Here is a 20,740-nt window from a genome sequence, read left to right as displayed (position 1 = left end):
TGAGGGCAGGAGCAAATGGCTGCATCCAAACGGGTTTTTTACCCAATATTTTGGATTCTATCAGCTAAAGGACCCAAAGAGCTGAGGTGTGTCCAAACCCAGAACCTGCAGGGTTTTCCACCTTCGGGCAGGGATGCTCTGATTCCTTTTCTTCCTCTCTCCTCCTCCTCATCCTCCTCCTCAGCTCCTACAAAGAAACTCCAGGTCAGCGCTGCCCTGCTGCCTTGGCAAGGCACGACCCACACAGACTCTGCCGGCACAGGGATCAGCAGGAGAAAATCTTTATTTACATCTTGAGAGCAGAAACACAGCTGCAGCGATTCACCGGCAGGAAACTCCGGGAAGAAAACTCCGGGAAGAAAACTCGGCGTGACATTCCAGGGGGGAAAGGCTCCTCCCTCCACACAGTATCTCGGGTCAGTACAAAATTGCTGTGGCTTTACAAAAGGGTCGGGATTCACAGTAAAATACCGAAGGGGAGAGCGGCAGGGGCACAGCGAGGGACAGAGCCCCATCCCCGCTGGAATTTGGTCTCGGGAAATGCAACAGGTCCGGTAGAAAAACCCATCCCGAGGGCTGGAGGCATGCACAGCCACGGGATTTCTACAGCTGTTACAGGGCTCAAAGCCTGGGAAAGGCATCTGCAGGCCTGTCCTGTGCTGGGCTGCGTGGAATTCTCTCTGCAGGAGGAATTTTGCACGAGGGAAGGACAGGACACAAGGACAGGACAAGGCAAAGCAGGGATCAGCCTCTCTGCCTGGCACTCAGCTGCTTTTATAACCTAAAAAAAACCCCCCTAAAAATCTCCTCCCCTCCTGGCCAAAGCTGTTCCAAAGAAAGCAGCGCACAGGTTTTGGCTGTTTCTGGATTTGTGTCTAAAACCAGCCCAGACCTTCATCCCAGGGTCATGGGAAAATCCCAAATCTTTCTGAAATAGGATTGCATTGCCGGCTGGAAGACTCCCAGCAAGGAAAGGCTCCCTGGGACAGCAGTGACACCTGACAATCCCTTGGTTCCCACCTGGAAAATTCCCACCTGGAGCAGGGTGGGAGCTCTTTGGCCTCTCCCCCAGGCAGGGCTGAGCAGGGGGGATGTGGGCAGTGATCCAGCTCTGGCTCCACTGGGGAGAGCACCAGGATGAAGCAGATTTTAGGGGATCCTTGCTCAGCACGAGGATGCTCTGCTGGGAGAAATAAACCCAGGCAGGTGCTGAAGTTTCACACGTGGGGAAAAACAAAAAAAAAATCCCTAAAAAAATAATCCTGTCATTCCCCTTTGGCTGCTGTGGGCCACTCTCCAAGGAAAAATAAACCCAGGGACATCCAGCAGCAGAAAGGTTCCCAGGCTGCTCTGATTAATCCAAGAGGTGCCAGGCAGTGCCAGGTTCCTGTGATCCCCCCTGCCTGAAGCAGCATTCCCTGTGGATCCAGCAGCTCCATGCACAATTCCCAAAAGCTGATGCTGAAATTCAGAGCTTTTTCTGTTGCTTTTTTTTTTTAACCGTTACAAATACACATCTTGCTTTTCTTTTTTTTTTTTGCTTTTCTTATTTTTTTTTCCCCCTAAAATACAGAGTTTATAAAATAAGGCAACTCGAGGAGACAATGTCCCCATTGCTCGGGTACTGCATCCTACAAAAAGAGGGTGACAGCACTTCCAGTTGAGAAAAACCCGGCCCCAAGACAATCCAAGGATGCTGCAAATGGTGGGAAAACACCTGGGCATGGCCCTGGCTGCATCCCAAGGAAGGAAAAGTCTCTGGGATTTGAGGATGGGAATCATTTTGCTGGGGAACACAGCAGGAGCAGCTGAAGGGAGCCCCTGGCCAGGGCACCTCGGGGACAAAAGGCAACACAGGAGATGGAATGAGCTGATTTCACCCCAAAACTGAAGCACACGTGGAGATAAATCTTTGGGAGAAACTCTTAGCACATCGCTATCTTGTGGTATTAAAAGCTATAAACCAGGAAAGCACAAAGGTCCTGCTCCCAGCCCAGCTCCTGCTCAGCCTCCCAGCATTCCATAAAAACCTGTACAGCAGCTTTTCCTAGCCCAGAGCTCAGCTCTCCCTGTGGGAAGAGCACAAGGGAATGTTTCACCTCCCATGTTTTGCCTCTTTTGTGTGTATCAATGCTGGAAATGTGATCCTCACCTCTCTCAGCTTTGTAATTTCCCACCTTGCTCCCAAAATTCCCACTGGGCTAAGTGGTGCTTTCTAGAGCTTTATTTCTCTGAGAAATACATTGACTAGAAAATAATTTATAGGGACAAAAAAACCCCAAGCACCTCAGCCTAGAGAGTCCTCGGCAGTAAACGATCCTGTGGAGGGACAGGATGGCACATTTGGGCTCAGCCAGGGCTCGGGGGCTGGAAGGGGATGGCAAGGACACCATGGCAAAGCTGTGTAAACCTGGAATGGCCAATGCCCTGCTCAGCATCACCAATCCAGGATGCACCACAGGCTGGAGAACTCCAGAGCCCCAAAAGAGGGGAAAAAAAAACCCTTTATCCAGCAGACTCAACCTTCTAAACAAAGATCTGATCCTGGCTGTAACTGGTGTCCACCAGTTCCACCCAGTTCATGATCTCTCAATCCCAGCACAGCCCTGGCACTGTGCTGGGAACCAAATCCAGGATGGAATGAGATCCCAGTCCTTGGCAGGAGCTGTTCAGTGCTCCTCATCCGGGAGGATGGGCGGGATCCTGCTGGACAGCAGGGTGTACACGTAGGGCCAGATCTTGTTGGTCTCTGTGCCAGAGAAGGAGTGAAGGATTCCTCTGCTCCTGGAAAAAAGGTGGGACAAGTCAGGACCAACCCATCCCAAGGGCTTGGAGCAGCCTGGGATAGTGGAGGTGTCCCTGCCCACGGCAGGGGGTGGAATGGGATGGGCTTTAAGGTCCCTTCCAACCCAAACCATTTGGGGATTCTGTAATTCCCCCCTTCTCCTGCAAGGGCAGGAATTGGGCCCCCCACGTGCTTAAAAACTCCTGGGCTTCTCCTCCCTTTGAGCACTGGATTTGCCACTCTGGAGCAATCCATCATTCCCAAGATGGCCAGGGAACAACAGCCCCACAGCTCCAGGGATCAACAAACCCACAGATCCAGGGAACAACAAACCCACAGATCCAGGGAACAGCTCCACAGATCCAGGGAACAGCTCCACAGATCCAGGGAACAACAACCCCACAGATCCAGGGAACAACAACCCCACAGATCCAGGGAACAACAACCCCACAGATCCAGGGAACAACAACCCCACAGCTCCAGGGAACAACAACCCCACAGATCCAGGGAACAACAACCCCACAGATCCAGGGAACAACAGCCCCACAGCTCCAGGGAACAACAAACCCACAGCTCCAGGGATCAACAAACCCACAGATCCAGGGAACAACAACCCCACAGATTCAGGGAACAACCCCACAGTTCCAGGGAACAGCCCCACAGCTCCAGGGAACAACAACCCCACAGGTCCAGGGAACAACAACCCCACAGCTCCAGGGAACAACAACCCCACAGCTCCAGGGAACAACAGCCCCACAGATCCAGGGAACAACAAACCCACAGATCCAGGGAACAAAAACCCCACAGCTCCAGGGAACAACTTCCCCACAGGTCCAGGGAACAACAACCCCACAGATCCAGGGAACAACTTCCCCACAGATCCAGGGAACAACAACCCCACAGGGAGATCCCACAAGGAATTGCCCAGAGCAAGCCCTGGAGCACTGCTGTGCTCCCGGCAGATCCATTGGAGCGAGTGCTGGGCTCTCTCCCTTCTCCTCCCTGTTGCAAACCCCCCGTGCCTCACCCAAACCCCTCCTGGATGGATTTTCTGTGCCTCACCCAAACCCCTCCTGGATGGATTTTTCCTGGCATGTCCCACCGTGGCTCTAGGCCCAAGTACCCCTCCCATGATGAGCCCAGCAGGACGAGCAGGAGCTGGGAATTTCTTTGGATCTCCCTCCTTCCTGCAGGGGAGGCCCTGGCCAGGCTCAGGGCTTGGTCCCAGAAATCTGCCGGGGCTCTTTGGGATTTGGGAACGGGAAAGCAGCGCTGGAGCCTGTCCTGAGAGCCCTGCTGGGCTTTCTGCTGCTGCCCAACTCACCTGTAGAGCTCGATCACAGGCTTGGCAGCGTCCTTGTACTTCCTGAGCCGCGCCGCCACCGCCTCGGGCCTGTCTTCCTCACGCTGCACCAGGGGCTCTCCTGTCAGGTCATCCACACCCTGGGGGGACACAGAGTGACATTGGTGACACAGAGTGACATCGGTGACACAGAGTGACATCAGTGACACAGAGTGACATCAGCAACACAGAGTGACATCAGTGACACAGAGTGACATCAGTGACACAGAGACACATCAGTGACACAGAGTGACATCAGTGACACAGAGTGACATCAGTGACACAGAGACACATCAGTGACACAGAGTGACATCGGTGACACAGAGTGACATCAGTGACACAGAGACACATCAGTGACACAGAGTGACATCGGTGACACAGAGTGACATCAGTGACACAGAGACACATCAGTGACACAGAGTGACATCAGTGACACAGAGTGACATCAGCGACACAGAGTGACATTGGTGACACAGAGTGACATTGGTGACACAGAGCCACATCAGTGACACAGAGTGACATCAGTGACACAGAGCCACATCACCCACACAGAGCCACATCGGTGACACAGTGACACCAGTGACACAGAGTGACATCAGTGACACCAGTGACACAGAGTGACATCGGTGACACAGAGTGACATTGGTGACACAGAGTGACACTGGTGACACAGAGTGACATCAGTGACACAGAGTGACATCAGTGAAACAGAGTGACATCAGTGACACAGAGTGACATCAGTGACACAGAGTGACATCAGTGAAACAGAGTGACATTGGTGACACAGAGTGACATCAGCAACACAGAGCCACATCAGGGACACAGAGACACATCAGTGACACAGAGTGACACCAGTGACAGAGTGACATCAGTGACACAGAGTGACATCAGTGACACAGAGTGACATCAGTGACAGAGCCACATCAGTGACACAGAGTGACATCAGTGACACAGAGTGACATCACCCACACAGAGCCACATCAGTGACAGAGCCACATCACCCACAAAGAGCCACATCAGTGACACAGAGTGACATTGGTGACACAGAGACACATCAGTGACACAGAGTGACACCAGTGACACAGAATGACATCACCCACACAGAGTGACATCAGTGACACAGAGCCACATCAGTGACACAGAGTGACATCACCCACACAGAGCCACATCAGTGACAGAGCCACATCACCCACAAAGAGCCACATCAGTGACACAGAGTGACATTGGTGACACAGAGACACATCAGTGACACAGAGTGACACCAGTGACACAGAATGACATCACCCACACAGAGTGACATCAGTGACACAGAGTGACATCAGTGAAACAGAGTGACATTGGTGACACAGAGTGACATCAGCAACACAGAGCCACATCAGTGACACAGAGTGACACCAGCGACACAGAGCCACATCAGTGACACAGTGACACCAGTGACACAGAGACACATCGGTGACACAGAGTGACATCAGTGACACAGAGCCACATCACCCACACAGAGCCACATCACCGACCCCATCAGGTCCCCCCTGAGGCCGAAAGCCTCGTCCTGCCCGCACAAATCCCTCCATCCTCATGAGCTCAGCTCAATCCCTCACAGCCCTCACCGGGACAGCGTCCCCAGGGCTTTTGGGGATCCCAGCTCCGGCAGAGAAAGGGCTTCAAAGAGCTTCCCCCGCATTTTCCCGCTGTGTGTGGCTGCTGGGCAGCTCCAGGGCTCTCACCTGGGTGTGGGGAGGGTTGAAGTCCATGTTGTAGACCCTGCCGCTGGCGGGGTGCACCCAGCGCGCGCTCAGGCGATCCTTCAGCGTCTCGAAGGGGATGTTGAGGCTGATCACCAGATCCAGCTCACAGATCCCATCCAGAGCCTTGGCCTGTCCCAGCGTCCGAGGGAAACCTGGGCAGGCAATGAGGGCTGGGAATGAGAGGCCGGGAAGGGGCGAGGATGGAGCAGAACTCGCCCGTCAGGCGGCTCCGGAGCCCGGCCCCGCGGTGGCACGAGCCCTGGGAAAGGCAGACACCGGCACATGGCTCCCAGGAAAAACAGCTCCCAAAATGTGACACCCAGAGCTCGGGCTGGGCCTGCTGTCCCTGCTCTGGGGACAAGGGCAGGACAGGGATAAATGCTGGAATGATGAGGGAAAACGTGAAGGGAGCAGAGTGCTGTGCACAGGGCTGCTGGTTGGTGTGGAGGGCATCAAGGATACTGCAGTAAAACATTCCTGTCCTCCTCAGGAGAGCCAGAGAGCAGCTGGAGCAGAGAATTCCAGAATTCCAGGTGGTTTGGGTAGGAAGGGACTTTAAGGACCTGAAGGGAGCCCACAAGAAAGATGGAGAAGGATCTTCCACAAAGGCTGGAGGGACAGGACACAGGGAATGGCTCCCAGAGGGCCGGGCTGGATGGGATCTTGGGCAGGAATTGTTCCCTGGCAGGGTGGGAATGGAATTCCCAGAGCAGCTGTGGCTGCCCCTGGATCCCTGGCAGCGCCCAAGGCCAGGTGGGAGCAACCTGGGCCAGGTGGGAGGTGCCCCTGGTGGACCTGGGTGAGTTTTAAGGTCTCACCCAATGCAAACCACTCTGGGATTCTCCAGTTCTCATTCCAGCCATGGCCAGGTCCCCGTTTCCCTCAGCATCTCCCATCCCTCCACCTCGGGTGGCTTTTGGGCTGGGATTGAGGAGCTGCTTCACACACACAGGAAGGAGGGGAGAAGTTTCTCCTGGCCCATCTCCAGCCCTGCTCTGCTTTATGGAACACCCAGCTCCTCTCCCTGCCCTCCCCTGGTGCCAAGGGCTCAGCTGGACACGCTCCAAGGCCCTGCCTGCAGCTCCTGCCTCCCCTCCCACCTCCAGCAAAGGCATCTCCTGCCTTTTCTCTCTCCTGGAACAAAGGGATCTTCCACAGGGGGCTGGGATTTGCCCCTCTGGACTCACCATCGAGCAGCCAGTGCTGCTCCCGCCGCTTCTCCAGCTCTGCCATCATCACGCGCGTGATGACGTGGTCGGGCACCAGGAGACCCCTCTCGAGGTACTGCTGTGCCAGGACTCCAGCTTCTGCTCCAGACAAGAGAGAAAAACCCAAAAGCAATGGATGAGAAAGGGAGGAAAATTAAAAAATCATGACATTTCCACATAAAAAAAAATATCACTCCCCCTCAAATTCTGCCCGGCCTCCTCTGTCTGGGAGGTTTTTGGCAGCGTCGCTCTGCTCGTGATGGAAAGGCCACACGGTCCTTGTGGGGCTGGAGGAATGGGAATTCCTGAGATGCCTGAGAGCAGGAACATGCTGGGCCTCAGCCAATCCCTCAGCTGATGGAGAGAGAAGCCCTGGATGTGCTCCTTTGGTTCAGGAGATTCCCAGAATTCCCAGAATTCCCAGAATTCCCAGAATTCCCAGAATCACGAGGTTGGAAGAGACCTCCAAGATCATCGAGTCCAACCCAGCCCTGACACCACAACCAGACCATGGCACTCAGTGCCACATCCAGATCTTTCCATAAACACATCCAGGGATGGTGACTCCACCACCTCCCCAGGCAGAACATTCCAGTGTTTTATTATTCTATCCATGAAAATCTTTTCTCTAAGATCCAACCTGTATTTCCATGGTGCAGCTCGAGGCTGTGTCCTCTCGTTCTGTCAGTGCCTGGAGAAGGAGCCTGACCCCAGCTGCCCAAAATCTCCTTCCAGGAGCTGTGGAGAGCGATGAGGTCACCCCTGAGTCTCCTTTTCTCCAGGCTGAACACCCCCAGCTCCTCATGGGGTTTGTGTTCCAATGGGAGATGGCCCCGATGCGGTCCCAGGTGACTCTGGCACAGGGAAGGGCTGTCCCAGACACCTGAGCCTGCTTCCCATCCCCAGGGCTGAAAGTTTTCACTGTCTCCACTCGAGATAAACTCAGACAAGAAAATTATTCCTGAGATCACATCCTTGAGAAGGTAATTGTGGTAATTGCAAGGTAAGAGCACATTCCCAGGCTCCTGCCTGCCTCTCCCACATCCCTCAGCTTCAGCTGCTCCAGGAGAGCTGGAGAGGGACTGGGGACAAGGGATGGAGGGACAGGACACAGGGAACGGCTGCCAGTGCCAGAGGGCAGGGCTGGATGGGATCTTGGGATTGCAGGAATTGTTCCCTGGCAGGGTGGGCAGGGGCTGGAATAGAATTCCCAGAGCAGCTGGGGCTGTCCCTGGATCCCTGGCAGTGCCCAAGGTCAGGCTGGAGCAGCCAGCAGGACAATGGGAGGTGTCCCTGCCATGGCAGGGGTGGCACTGGATGGGCTGTAAGGTCCCTTCCATCCCAAACCATTCCAGGATTGAAATTTGCCATGATTTTCTTTCAGCCCCTCAGAAACACAAAGAAAACATTTGGAAAATCCCTGTGTGTGACAAGTCCTGCTCCCACCCCAGGACCCCACGGTCACCTCTCCTGCTGCCTTCCCACGGCAGCTGAAACAGCATTTGTCACCAGAAATGAACAATTCCCTGCTCTATTTTTTGCACCCTCTCTGGTGAGGACAGCACATTTCAGCCCTCTCCAAGTGTGAGTCCTCTCCAGAAATAATCCCCAGGATCCTGCATTTGGAGGCAGCTCCAGGCTGCACAGAGATGTCCAAGTGGGCAGCTCCTGCACCTGGCTGGGCACGGATTCCCCAGCTACAGGAGGAATTTTTGCAAGAGAAACAATTCTTGGGGAGAATTGGTCTGATCTAAGGGAAGAACCAGCCTGAACACATCCCCCTGTGGAAGCATGGGGATGGCTGGGAAAGGGGCAGATGAGGCTCCCACACCAGCCACGCTCCCAGGTTTAATCCAGAACCCAAAGAATCTGCCTGGAAAAAGCAAAGATTTTTTTTCCCTGCTGCCTTCTCCCGACAGCAGGTCCAGCCTCTTTTCCTTGGAGCGGAGCCAGAAGTGCAGAATGCTGGAATCCAGCATCCGACCTGCCTGGGAGCGGGGCAGAGCTGACTCACGGGCTGAGTCACCGGGATCTCATCCCACTGCCTCCCATCCAGGCAGGAATTCCAGCTGGCCCCGCTGGGAGCGAGCAGAAAACACCTTTCCTCAATGACAGCTCCTTTGTCACTGCCCAGACACCACCGCCGGCAGCGATCCCGCCTGGGAAAGCCAAGGACACGGGCATGGAAAAAACACCCTGCGGATTGTGCAAACAGCACGGAGCCCTGAGGGCAGAGATATTATAAAAACAGGAGTTTTGTGTTTTTATTATGGTTTTTTATATTTATTGACACAGTCAGAGGCTCACAGGGAATGAGCTCCCTGCAAGGGCTGGGCTGATCCAGGGAAGAGCTGGGAGCTGCTGGGCAAGGTCTGGCTGTCACTGGGGAGGGATGGACACCCCAAGGAGGGTCACCCCAAGGAGGGATGGACATCCCAGGAGCTGGGAGAGACCACACAAGGTCTGGCTGTCACCCCAAGGAGGGATGGACATCCCAGGAGCTGGAGAGGCCACACAAGGTCTGGCTGTCACCCCAAGGAGGGATGGACATCCCAGGAGCTGGAGAGGTCACACAAGGTCTGGCTGTCACTGGGGAGGGATGGACATCCCAGGAGCTGGAGAGGCCACACAAGGTCTGGCTGTCACCCCAAGGAAGGATGGACATCCCAGGAGTTGGGAGAGGTCACACAAGGTCTGGCTGTCACCCCAAGGAAGGATGGACATCCCAGGAGTTGGGAGAGGTCACACAAGGTCTGGCTGTCACCTGAGGACAGACAGCCGTCCCAGGGACCAGCTGTGGCTCAGCAGGGCTGCTGGAGCCAGGCCTGGATCTGCAAGCCAGAAATACCCCGAGCCACAGCTGGGGTTGGGAACACGGGCTGGGAACACGGCAGAGCCCCACAGCCCTGCTGCCCCGAGGCTGCAGCTTTCCCACGGCCCCAGGACAGATGGACAGCTCTCCACAGCTCTGCCATGGACAATTCCTGCTGCTCCTCTGTCCCCTCTGTGTGGCGAGCTCCTGGAGCTTCTCCTTCCTCTCTCCAAGGAGGAATGGCCTGGATTTGCAGGAAGGACCTGCAGAGCTCTCCAAATCCCCAGCCTTGGAGAGTATCATCCCAACCTCCCCAGCCCTTGGGGCTCCTTCCAGGCCCAAACATTAAACTCTGAACTCCAAATTTAACATTTGCTGTCCCCTTGTCACCCCCCAGCCCCATGTAAAACCTCCCTGGTGCAGCCCTGCCTGGCCTCATTCCAAAGGGGAGCAGGGTTTGGGGAGCAGGGTTTGGGGAGATCCTGGTCCCCAACACGAGGAGCTGGGGCTCACCCCATAGCACCAAACCCCCAGTGCTGTGCCTGGCTCACAGAGGGGGTGCAGGATTTACTCTGCACTTACTCCAGGTAGCAAAGGGGGTTTTAGTGCACTGAGTTCAAACCCAGCCTTTCAACTCCTGCTTTAATCCCATTAATCTGATGACCGTGGGTTTAATCTGCCCTGAAACTCACGGGACTCCCAGCTCCCTGTGGCTTCCCCCACGCGACCTTGATCTGTCCCTCCTTATCACAGCAGCACAGATCCAGCCCTAGGGACTTGTCCCTGCCCCAAGGGATGTGTCCCTGCCCTGAAGGAACTGTCCCTGCCCCGAGGGATGTGTCCCGGCCCCAAGGGACGTGTCCCTGCCCCAAGGGATGTGTTCCAGCCCCGAGGGAACTGTCCCTGCCCCAAATGATGTGTCCCTGCCCCGAGGGATGTGTCCCCAGCACCGAGGGACGTGTCCCAGCCCCGAGGGATGTGTCCCTGCCCCAAATGATGTGTCCCTGCCCCGAGGGATGTGTCCCTGCCCCGAGGGATGTGTCCCTGCCCCAAATTATGTGTCCCTGCCCCAGGGGACGTGTCCCAGCCCCGAGGGATGTGTCCCTGCCCTAGGGACGTGTCCCTGCTCCAAGGGACATGTCCCTGCCCCAAATGATGTGTCCCTGCCCCAAGGGATGTGCCCCAGCCCCAAATGATGTGTCCCTGCCCCGAGGGATGTGCCCCAGCCCCAAATGATGTGTCCCAGCCCCGAGGGATGTGTCCCTGCCCCAAATGATGTGTTCCAGCCCCGAGGGACGTGTCCCTGCCCCAAATGATGTGTCCCTGCCCCGAGGGATGTGTCCCTGCCCCAAGGGATGTGTCCCTGCCCCGAGGGACGTGTCCCAGCCCCAAATGACGTGTCCCTGCCCCAAGGGATGTGTCCCTGCCCCGAGGCCACCCAGCAGCCACCCAGGGCCAGGCAGGACAGGCTGGTGGAGAAGCTGTTCCCAAACACAGCTCTGGGCAGCCTCCAGCACAGCTCCAGGCTTTCTCCCTATCCAAAACCCTTCCCAGGATTTTTTTTTTTGCTATTCTTTAGGCTACAGCAGCACAATCCAGAGGTAACAAAGAGGAGAAACCCTGGGAGTGAACAGGACACCAATGCACCACCACAGTTAAGCCACAACTGATGTCACCCAGCTTTGGGACCTTTTTCCTGACACTGCTGCTGCCCTCAGCATCAGGATGTCATTTTAGGGAGCAGGAGCCTGATGTGGCCCCAAATGCAGCTGGATGGACAGTGGGGTCTGTCTGCAGAGCAGCAGCCAGGACTGGGAGTGATGGCCATGGCCAGAACACAGCTCCCACACACAGGGACACAGCAGGAACCTGTGGAAAAGCAGAGGACAGGCAGGCTGCATCCCTGGGCTCAGCTTTGGCCACCAACCAGGCCAGCATGGCCAGCAAAGAGCACAATCCGTGGGAAAGGTGTGGAGAAGGGCGGTGGGGCTGCACAGCCCACATCCCACAGGGAATTCTGTTTTGTTCCTACTTTGGTGGATGCTCACAAAGGAATTCTGTCACGAGGAGGGGACAGGAGCCACTTCTGGCTCCAGCAGAGCACCTGGGAGGGAGCAGTGGGACAGACATGAGGCCAAAAGCAGGACAAGTGATTTGGTTTTTTCAGCAGAGTCCTGCTAAGACCTGGGGATGCTGCCAGCACCAGAGACCATGGCCTGGGTTCCGGGGAAAGTGCTGGCCAAGGAAACAGCTCACCACCCTCCAGCACCCCTGCCTGGCACCAAAACACAGCCTGTGAGTTCTCCAAGGTGTTACAAAGGCCTTTTCCTGCAGCAGAGCAGCCCCTTGCTGGGAGACACTAATTAGGAGACACAAGGGCGGGGGCAGATGAACTTGGGGCTCGCTGGAGCACAACTTCAGCAGCAGCCGTGCATTCAGCTGCTTCACCTGCCTCAAAGTGAACCTTTGTTCCCTGAGACTGCCACCACCAGCTCCAGCCTGGAATGCTCTCCATGCTGGGAACTCAGCCTTCCTCCAGCAGCAGGAGCACCCCGTGGCCCTGAACCCTTCACGCCTGGCAGGAAAATCCCTGGAGCATTGGCACATCAGGCCAAGATCCCTGTGGAAACACAGGATTCAGAGTTGTTTTGGGATGATGAGTCTGTAATGACCCTGTTGGTTCTGCAGAGCCCCAGCTCCCCTAAAGCACAAAGCCGGTGACGCAGCTGATAAACTTGGGAAGAGGAGAGCTACTTCCACCTCGTTTCCCCTGGAGCTGGCACACGGCAGCACAGTCATGTAACAGCTTGTCCAAAGCAAACAGCAAAAATAAAAATAAAAAAAAGTTAAACCAAATAACTGCAGCTCACTGAGAGCTGTTACGGAGGCTGAGTCGAAGGTGGGACCCAAATGTCACGCCAGATGAACCAAACCACGGCTGGTTTCCTTCTGAGTAATTTTCCCTGCGTTTCTCCCTGTTTTTTCCTTCTGAATGTACCCAAGACACCTTCAGCTGGCTCTTCGTGCTTCTCCAGTGTCCCCAGAGGAGCTCTGTGGCAAGAGCACGAACTGAAATGTGGAGCTGGGGACAGTCAGTGGTGGGCAGCCTCAGCGTGCTGCCCCTCTCCACACTCTGCACCTCTGCTCGTTTTTCAGCCCAGCTTTCTGTCCTTCAGCCAAAGCCCTCATCGGCATTTTCCAAATTTTGAGCCTCCCTCTAAAGGAAATATTATTGTCCTTTTTATTTACAAAAGGAAATCTGGATATTTTTACATGAGTGACCAGCGCAGAGCTGTGTGCAACGCCCTTGTCGGACCATGCGCTTCTCCAAAACTTTACCCTCCCTAATTTTCCTCCCTGTTTTTGCCATCCTTCTAGAATAGAAATCACTTCTAAATCCTCTCTTTTCTCAACGACGCCGTTTCACCGTTCCCCTGCCCGGTGAGTCAGCTTCCCCCCCCGGCTCGCTCTTTCACACATTAATTAGCAGAGGAGAGGAGGAAGTGTTGGGAAAAGAAATACGCCGGGATTGCCCAGTCCTGCCGCTCTGGGGCTCAGCAGAGCCTCGCCTGCACCAGGAGCCCCTCGCCGGCCAAGGGCCAGGGGCACAGCGCATCCCAGCTCCCAGGGGTTTGGATTGGGATGTCGGAGCCGGGACAGGCAGCGCTGCCCTGCCTGGGGGCTGCCAGCCCTAAAAAACCAGACTGTGACTGTGCGAGGTGGGCGCTGACCCCATCTCTGCAGCTCCCCCCGCTTCTGGGAGCCGGGCAGAGCAGCGGGTGACCGGCAGCGATATTCCCGGCGGGTTTTCCCTCTGGACCAGCGCTCATTCCCAATCCATCCGTGCATCCCGGCCATCTGCCATCCCTGGCCGGGCAGCACCAGGGGCAGGATGCGGTTATTGATACAGCCCCGAGCACCGGGCGGGTTTGAGCCCAGCTGAGGCTTTCCCACCGCCCTCTCCGGAGCCGTGATCACCCCGCACAGCGCCCAGAAAACTATCGCGCATCCCCGGCAGCGCACGGCTTCACATCCCGCTTCTCCCGAGCGGCTCCCTGAGCTCCGGCGGGAGGGAGCGGGCGATGAATGAGCCGTGCCAAATCCACGGGAAGAAAACAACCTGTGGTGCGCCCGCCGTGGAGACGGATCCCGTCCATCCCCGTCTCCATCCCACCCCCGTCTCCATGCGCATCCCTTCCCCGTGCTCATCCCCACCCCGTCCCGGCGCTGCCCCTCCGGAGATGCTCGGGCAGGGTCCCCCCGCTCCCGGTCCCGACGGGGCGGCCCCGCGGGCACTCACCGCCGCCTCCGCCGAGGCTCTCCCGCAGGAACTGCCCGCTGGAGAGGTGCTGCAGCCCGAAGCTGCGGGCGATCCTCTCGCACACCGTGCCCTTGCCCGAGCCGGGGGGGCCGAGCACCACGGCCCGCAGCAGCTTGGAGGCCATGGCCGGCTGCCGGCGCCGGAGCGCTGCGGGGCAGGACACGCGTCAGCCGCCCCGGCCGCGCTCCCCCCGCACCGCCCGGACACATCAGCAGGGCGGGGGGACCCTGCGGCCGCTCCCCCCGCGCCGCCCGCCCGCCCCCTCGGGCCGCGGCACCCTGGGATTTGTAGTCCCGGAGCCGCCCGCTCATCCCCCGGCCCGACGGGGCTCCCGCGGTTCCGCACATCCCGGCCCGGCGCATCCCGGTTCAGCACATCCCGGTCCCGCACATCCCGGTTCAGCGCATCCTGGTTCGGCACATCCCGGCTCTCCCGGTTCAGCGCTGCCCACGGAAGCGGCTCCCGGGGCACGTCCCGCACGCCCGGCACGGCCGAGCCCGCCGGGAGCCGGGGGGGACACGCGGGGCACCGCGAGCACCGGGGCGGGCACGGCGGCTGCGGCCGGTGGGTACAACCCGCGTGTGCCCCGCCTGCCAACAGCCGGGAAACGCGGCCGGGGGCTGGAAACCTGTGGATGCACAGCTGGAAAACAGCAGCCCGGGGAGGTACAGCCTGTGTGTGCACAGCTGGAAACAGCAGCCCGGGGAGGTACAGCCCCTGGGTGCACAGCTGGAAACAGCAGCCCGGGGAGGTACAGCCCGTGTGTGCACAGCTGGAAAACAGCAGCCCGGGGAGGTACAGCCCGTGTGTGCACAGCTGGAAACAGCAGCCCGGGGAGGTACAGCCTGTGAGTGCACAGCTGGAAACAGCAGCCCGGGGAGGTACAGCCCGTGTGTGCACAGCTGGAAACAGCAGCCCGGGGAGGTACAGCCCCTGGGTGCACAGCTGGAAACAGCAGCCCGGGGAGGTACAGCCCCTGGGTGCACAGCTGGAAACAGCAGCCCGGGGAGGTACAGCCCGTGTGTGCACAGCTGGAAACAGCAGCCCGGGGAGGTACAGCCCCTGGGTGCACAGCTGGAAACAGCAGCCCGGGGAGGTACAGCCCCTGGGTGCACAGCTGGAAACAGCAGCCCGGGGAGGTACAGCCTGTGAGTGCACAGCTGGAAAACAGCAGCCCAGGGAGGTACAGCCCGTGTGAGCACAGCTGGAAACAGCAGCCCGGGGAGGTACAGCCTGTGTGTGCACAGCTGGAAACAGCAGCCCGGGGAGGTACAGCCTGCGGAGGTACAGGTGGCACAGGCACACACAGCCTGGCAGCCGGTGAACAGCCCGGCACCGCACAGCCCGCTGTGCACAGGGGCTGCTCAGCGCTGGTGACACGGAGGGGGGGGCGTGTCACTCCCTGTGTGTCACTGTGTGTCACTGTGTGTGTCACTGTGTGTGTCACTCTGTGTGTGTCACTGTGTGTCACTCTGTGTGTGTGTGTCGCTGCGTGTCACTGTGTGTGTGTCACTGTGTGTCACTGTGTGTGTGTCACTGTGTGTGTGTGTGTCGCTGCGTGTCACTGTGTGTGTCACTGTGTGTGTGTCACTGTGTCACTCTGTGTGTGTGTGTGTCGCTGTGTGTGTTCTGTCACCCGTGTTCGTGTGTCTGTGCATGGCTCCCTCTGCATGTGTGGCTCTCTGGGTGTCATTCCTCGTGTGTGTGTGTGTCCTGTCCTCGGTGCACGTGTCACTCCCTCTCTGTGTGTGTGTGACTGTGTGTCACTGTGTGTCACTGTGTGTGTCACTGTGTGTGTGACTGTGTGTGTCTGTCACTGTGTGTCACTGTGTGTCACTGTGTGTGTCACTGTGTGTGTCACTGTGTGTGTCTGTCACTGTGTGTCACTGTGTGTCATTGTGTGTGTGTCACTGTGTCACTGTATGTCACTGTGTGTATCACTGTGTGTCACTGTGTGTGTCTGTCACTGTGTGTCACTGTGTGTGTGTGACTGTGTGTATCACTGTGTGTCACTGTGTGTCACTGTGTGTGTGTCACTGTGTGTGTGTCACTGTGTGTCACTGTGTGTCACTGTGTGTGTGTATGTGTCACTGTGTGTCACTGTGTGTGTGTGTGTCACTGTGTGTCACTGTATGTCACTGTGTGTATCACTGTGTGTCACTGTGTGTGTATGTCACTGTATGTCACTGTGTGTATCACTGTGTGTCACTGTGTGTGTGTGTCACTGTGTGTCACTGTGTGTCACTGTGTGTGTGTGTGTCACTGTGTGTCACTGTATGTCACTGTGTGTATCACTGTGTGTCACTGTGTGTGTATGTCACTGTATGTCACTGTGTGTATCACTGTATGTCACTGTGTGTGTCACTGTGTGTCACTGTGTGTGTGTCGCTGTGTGTCACTCCCAGCGCTGTCCCGGCGGGCGCAGCCCTGTGTCCGTGCCGGTGCCGGCTCCATGTCGGTGTCCGTGTCCGTGTCCGTGCCGGTGCCGGTGCCGGTGCCGGGTCCATGTCGGTGTCGGTGTCCGTGTCCGTGCCGGTTCCGGTGCCGGTTCCGGTGCCGGTTCCGGTGCCTCGTGCGCGCCCCCGCGGGTTCCGCCGTGCCCGCGCGCGCTCCCGTCTCCCCCCCCATCCCGTTCCCCGCCCGCGCGCGCCCCCGCGCCGCCCCCGGAAGCGGGCGCGGGTCACGTGGGCGCGCGGCGCTGCCATAAACACGGCAAGATGGCGGCGCTCACGCCGCCCGCCCGCCCGTGCTGCGTCATGTCGCGCCCCGGCCCCGCCGCGCCCGCAGGTGGGTCCGGCCCGGCGCGGCCCCGGGCACCGCGGGGTGGGCGGCCGGCGGCGGGGGGCGCGGGGCCGGCGGCGCCGGGCGCGGCGCTGCCCCGTGGCGCACTCGCATTTTCGGGGGGTGCGCGGGCGGGGCCGCCGCCCCCCCTGCCCCGGGCGGCTCCTGAGGGGCGAGCGGGGCGGGGGGCGCTCCGCGGCTATCGGGGAAGGGCTCTCGGTCCCGCCGCGTCCCGTCCCGTCCCGTCCCGCGGCTGCCCCACGGCTTTCCCCCGTTGCAGGTAACCTCGGGGAGCGAAGTTGGGAGGCAGCGGCGGTGCCGGCCGGGCCCTGCCGGGCTCTGCCGCCCCTCAGCGCCTCCGTGCCCGCGGCCGTGTCACCGCCCGCGCTCCGCCGCTGCCCTACCCCCGTAACCCGGTGTTTGTTTGCTTCCCTCCTCAGGCTCGCCGGGATTGGCGTTCAAACCGCGCTGGGGAAGATGGAAATGAAAAGGAGGTTTGTTCCCCTCGCACCTCCCGAGGCCGGGCGGGGAGAGCAGCTCGCAGCGCTGGAAGATCCTCGAGCCGTGCGTAGGGGTGGGGAGGGACGAGCCCTGGGGCTGTGGGCAGGGAACGTCCCCAATTCCAGTCCCAAGGAATTTTGGTTCCTGTGAAACAACTGCAAAAATGTCACCAGCCCCAAAGGGGCAGGAGGTGGAACTGGAGTTTAAAAAGCCAACCAGGCCAACTTAAACGAGTTTCAAAGGTGAGAACTGGCAGCAAACACTGGAAAGTAAAGGGTTTGTTTAAAAAGTGTATGGAAATTTGCAGGGCTTTAGCAATAACAAGAACAAAAATGTGTGCTGGACTCCAAAACTAATGAGGGTTTTGCTATAAAAGAGGTGTTTTTTTTCCAGATAAATGGAGAACCTACTTGAGCTTTAGTCTGGCTGAGGCAAAGCAAAAATCAGAGTGTGTGTGAGATACAAGATAACAAACTGTATTTGCACTGGGGGAAGAGGTGGATCCTCCAGAGAAAATGGCATCAGCCCCTGGAATACGGGTGTGACTCCAACAGTTGCTGTGCCAGAGGGTGCTGGGGAGGAATTGTTCTCCCTCTCCCTTTAATACCGTGATCAGTAACTCCTGGAGCACAGTAAAATCCTGATGGAATGATCAAAGCAGGCTTGAATTGCAAAGCAGTGATTCTTCTCTCATCATCTCAGCCTGTGAAATGTAGAATTCCCAATCCCACCCCAAAATCAGTCCAATTCCTCACCTGGAATACCAATGGTGGTGTGAAAACACCTCGGAGTGAGAGCCAAGGGCTCGCTGCTCATGCAGCTCCTTTCCTTTTCAAAACCCACTCTTGCACGGACAGAATCCATTAATATTTTTAGCAAGTTTTTGTTGTGCTTTCCTAGCAACAGCCAATTCCTTAATGATTAATCCCCAAACGGTGGCAAATCTGCAAATTTGGGAATGCATGCTGAAGTCATCCGTGCTGCCTGACGTCAGCATTGCATAATCTGTTGACTGTCCCCTTTTTATGTAATGTATGTTTGGAGTTTGTTTTAAAATGTACAAATGTGTTTTTTTTTTTCTCCCCTGCGTGCTGCTCCTCCGATATTCCATGTTTGCCTCTCCGTTGCCCTCTGGAGTTGCAAACTTGTAAGGCAGCGTGTTCACGGCTGGATCCAGCCGAGTGGTTTGTGTTTCTCTCTTAAAAACAGCCCTCTGGAGCATCTCTGCACCTTCCCTTTGCCAGGTGAGTTATTTTAGAGTGTTAAAAAAAAAAATCCCAATTTTTGGAGTTCCTGCTTCCTCCTGGTGGAAGCTTCTTGTGCTGCTGGAGTCCATCAACATCATAAATAGATTTTATTGGAAACTTGGTAACACATTAACTCGGGCAGCCTAAAACCGTGGTGTTTTTTTTAAACTCCTTTCAGAACTTGATGTATCTGATTCCCTCAGGCAGCGTGGGGGTTGTAGGAATAATTTGGTGATGTTTTCAAGAATGCCTGGTTTTAGGGAATGAAAAAAACAAGAAAGGGGTAAAGTTGTAGAAATACACAACAAAGTGGGGGATGGAGAAGTAGTTCTGTGATCTTTTCAGCAGTGCCTGTTTTTAAAGAAGAGAAAAAAACAGTGAGGCTGATGAAAATATAGGTTGAGGGAAGCTTGTAATTTAGCTAATTAATGGGATTGTGTGTATCAAATGTTTTTATGTGGATTTGGTGACCTAAAAACGCCACCTCAGACACCTGGAGGCCCCTCTTTGCTTGCTGCAGCTTCAGTCCCTGCGAGCACAGCTGGCACTGGGGGCTGCTCCCCTCGGAGGGCGCGGCAAGGATCAGCTGTGACACACGTGCCAAGCTCCAGAGGAGCCCAGTGAAGGTGTGGGATGGGCTGGAAAATCCCAGCTCCTGGAAAATCAAGCAGCAGGAGCCTGGCAGGCTCAGGGCACGGTGCCGGTGTCGTGCCCGTGGTGATGCCGCTGTCCCAGAGTGGCTCCAGCAGCTTTCCTGGCTGGCTGCCACTGTCCCCAGTGCTCCCTGACACCCAATACGAGCAGCATGAGCCAAGGGCTGGCTGGATTTAAGGGGGAGGAAGGGCTGGTTCTGTGTAGGAGGGTTGGTTACTCTTTCTCCATTAAATCCAGCGTGGGTGGATTTGCCCAGAAGAAGCCGCCGCTTCAAACCACTCGGAGCTACCGCCGTGGTCATTAAGATAACGCTAATTATGTGGGTAATTTCCTGGAGTGAACCTCAGCTGCAAAGCCACTTGTGTTAAAGCTCCTGAGGCTTTCACCTGCGGGGTGAGGCGGGGTTTTGGGGACACTGAGGACGCCGAGGACTCGGCAGTGCCACGGAGGGGCCAATGACTGCCAGGCTGCCCTGGCTCAGTTATCACAGTGCTGATGCTGTCTCTTGTAAAGGTACAGTACTGTGATAACTGAAGGATGGCAGCCATCTGAGCTTCACGGCATCCTGGGGCCACCAGAGCCACCCAGCCCCGCTCCACCGCAGCCTGCTCGTTTCACCTGGAGTCCTTGGTGGAAAAATCACGTTTATTTTAATAAAATATTACACATTTTGCCTCGATACTGGCTGTTTCATCTTGGGAGGGCTTCCAGAAACGCTGGGCATTGGAAATGTTCAGAAATGATTCCCAAAGCAAGGTCCTGTGCAGCCTGGTGGATATTCAATAACAAAGAGGTTCCTCGGTGGGGGATACTTGGTAACAGAACAAATTATTCTGTAGCAATAGAGAAAATGAAGCCTTTTTAAAATACTTTTTAATAGAAGGATACCACAATCTTGGCTGGCTACTGTAACTCAGAGGGCTCTAAGTGGAAATATGTGGTGGGAAATGGAATCTTGAAGCAGTGAGGTCCCGGTGGATCAGGGACAGTCTTTGCAGGATTTCCTCGGGGCCTCTCTGCTCTGTGAGTGGGAGACTGAATTTCCTGGGTCATTTTTCCCCTGGAAATGAGGTGGTTTTCAGGGAGCTGATCTTTGTGCCGTGTGAGTTAACTCTGCAGTGCTGGGACACGACAGCAGAGGGGCCCCGCGGGCCGGCTCGTGATGGGACTGTGAAATGCCAAGATTTTTGCATAAAGTAACCGGAGCCTTGCAGAAACGTCCTGTTTCCCAGATTCCTGCCCTTCCCCGAGGAATTGGTGGCATTCAGGCTGCCGAGGCTGGTGAGGCGCTTTCCAGAGGTCATTATTTACTCTCCATCCCGACGTTCAGCCTGGTCATTGACC

At 56.7% G+C, this 20,740-nt stretch overlaps 1 protein-coding gene and 1 long non-coding RNA gene across 3 annotated transcripts; one reads left to right on the top strand and one right to left on the bottom strand.

The window, feature by feature from the left end:
- Positions 1-277: 277 nt before the first annotated feature.
- On the bottom strand, positions 278-20,210 carry AK4 (adenylate kinase 4). Of its 2 annotated transcripts, none has more exons than XM_058842983.1 (5): positions 18,251-20,210; positions 7,060-7,179; positions 5,852-6,024; positions 4,110-4,228; positions 278-2,784 (listed from the first exon to the last, which is right to left on the bottom strand). In XM_058842983.1, exons 1-5 carry the CDS (start codon positions 18,357-18,359, stop codon positions 2,670-2,672), a joined length of 636 nt encoding a protein of 211 aa, XP_058698966.1. In that variant the 5' UTR covers positions 18,360-20,210; the 3' UTR covers positions 278-2,669. The 2 variants fall into 2 exon arrangements, with proteins under 2 accessions (XP_058698966.1, XP_058698965.1); XM_058842982.1 differs by lacking the exon at positions 18,251-20,210 and adding an exon at positions 14,193-14,745.
- Positions 16,900-20,075, top strand: LOC131581090 (uncharacterized). The gene is made up of 2 exons (XR_009278013.1): positions 16,900-17,000; positions 17,435-20,075. It is a non-coding gene; the product is annotated as an uncharacterized LOC131581090 (long non-coding RNA).
- Positions 20,211-20,740: the final 530 nt, after the last annotated feature.

This window comes from Poecile atricapillus, chromosome 7, assembly GCF_030490865.1.
Source record: "Poecile atricapillus isolate bPoeAtr1 chromosome 7, bPoeAtr1.hap1, whole genome shotgun sequence".
NCBI classification, from domain to species: domain Eukaryota; kingdom Metazoa; phylum Chordata; class Aves; order Passeriformes; family Paridae; genus Poecile; species Poecile atricapillus.
This window is presented reverse-complemented; position numbering and strand designations above follow the sequence as displayed.

What these genes read in the sequence shown, in the direction of transcription:
- AK4 (XM_058842982.1), bottom strand. Translation starts at nt 14,337, where the DNA reads ATGGCCTCCAAGCTGCTGCGGGCCGTGGTGCTCGGCCCCCCCGGCTCG. An exon ending in GAGCCTCGGCGGAGGCGGCG is followed by an intron (nt 7,180 to 14,192) that starts GTGAGTGCCCGC and finishes TGTCTGGAGCAG; the next exon opens with AAGCTGGAGTCCTGGCACAG. An exon ending in GCAGCACTGGCTGCTCGATG is followed by an intron (nt 6,025 to 7,059) that starts GTGAGTCCAGAG and finishes TTGCCTGCCCAG; the next exon opens with GTTTCCCTCGGACGCTGGGA.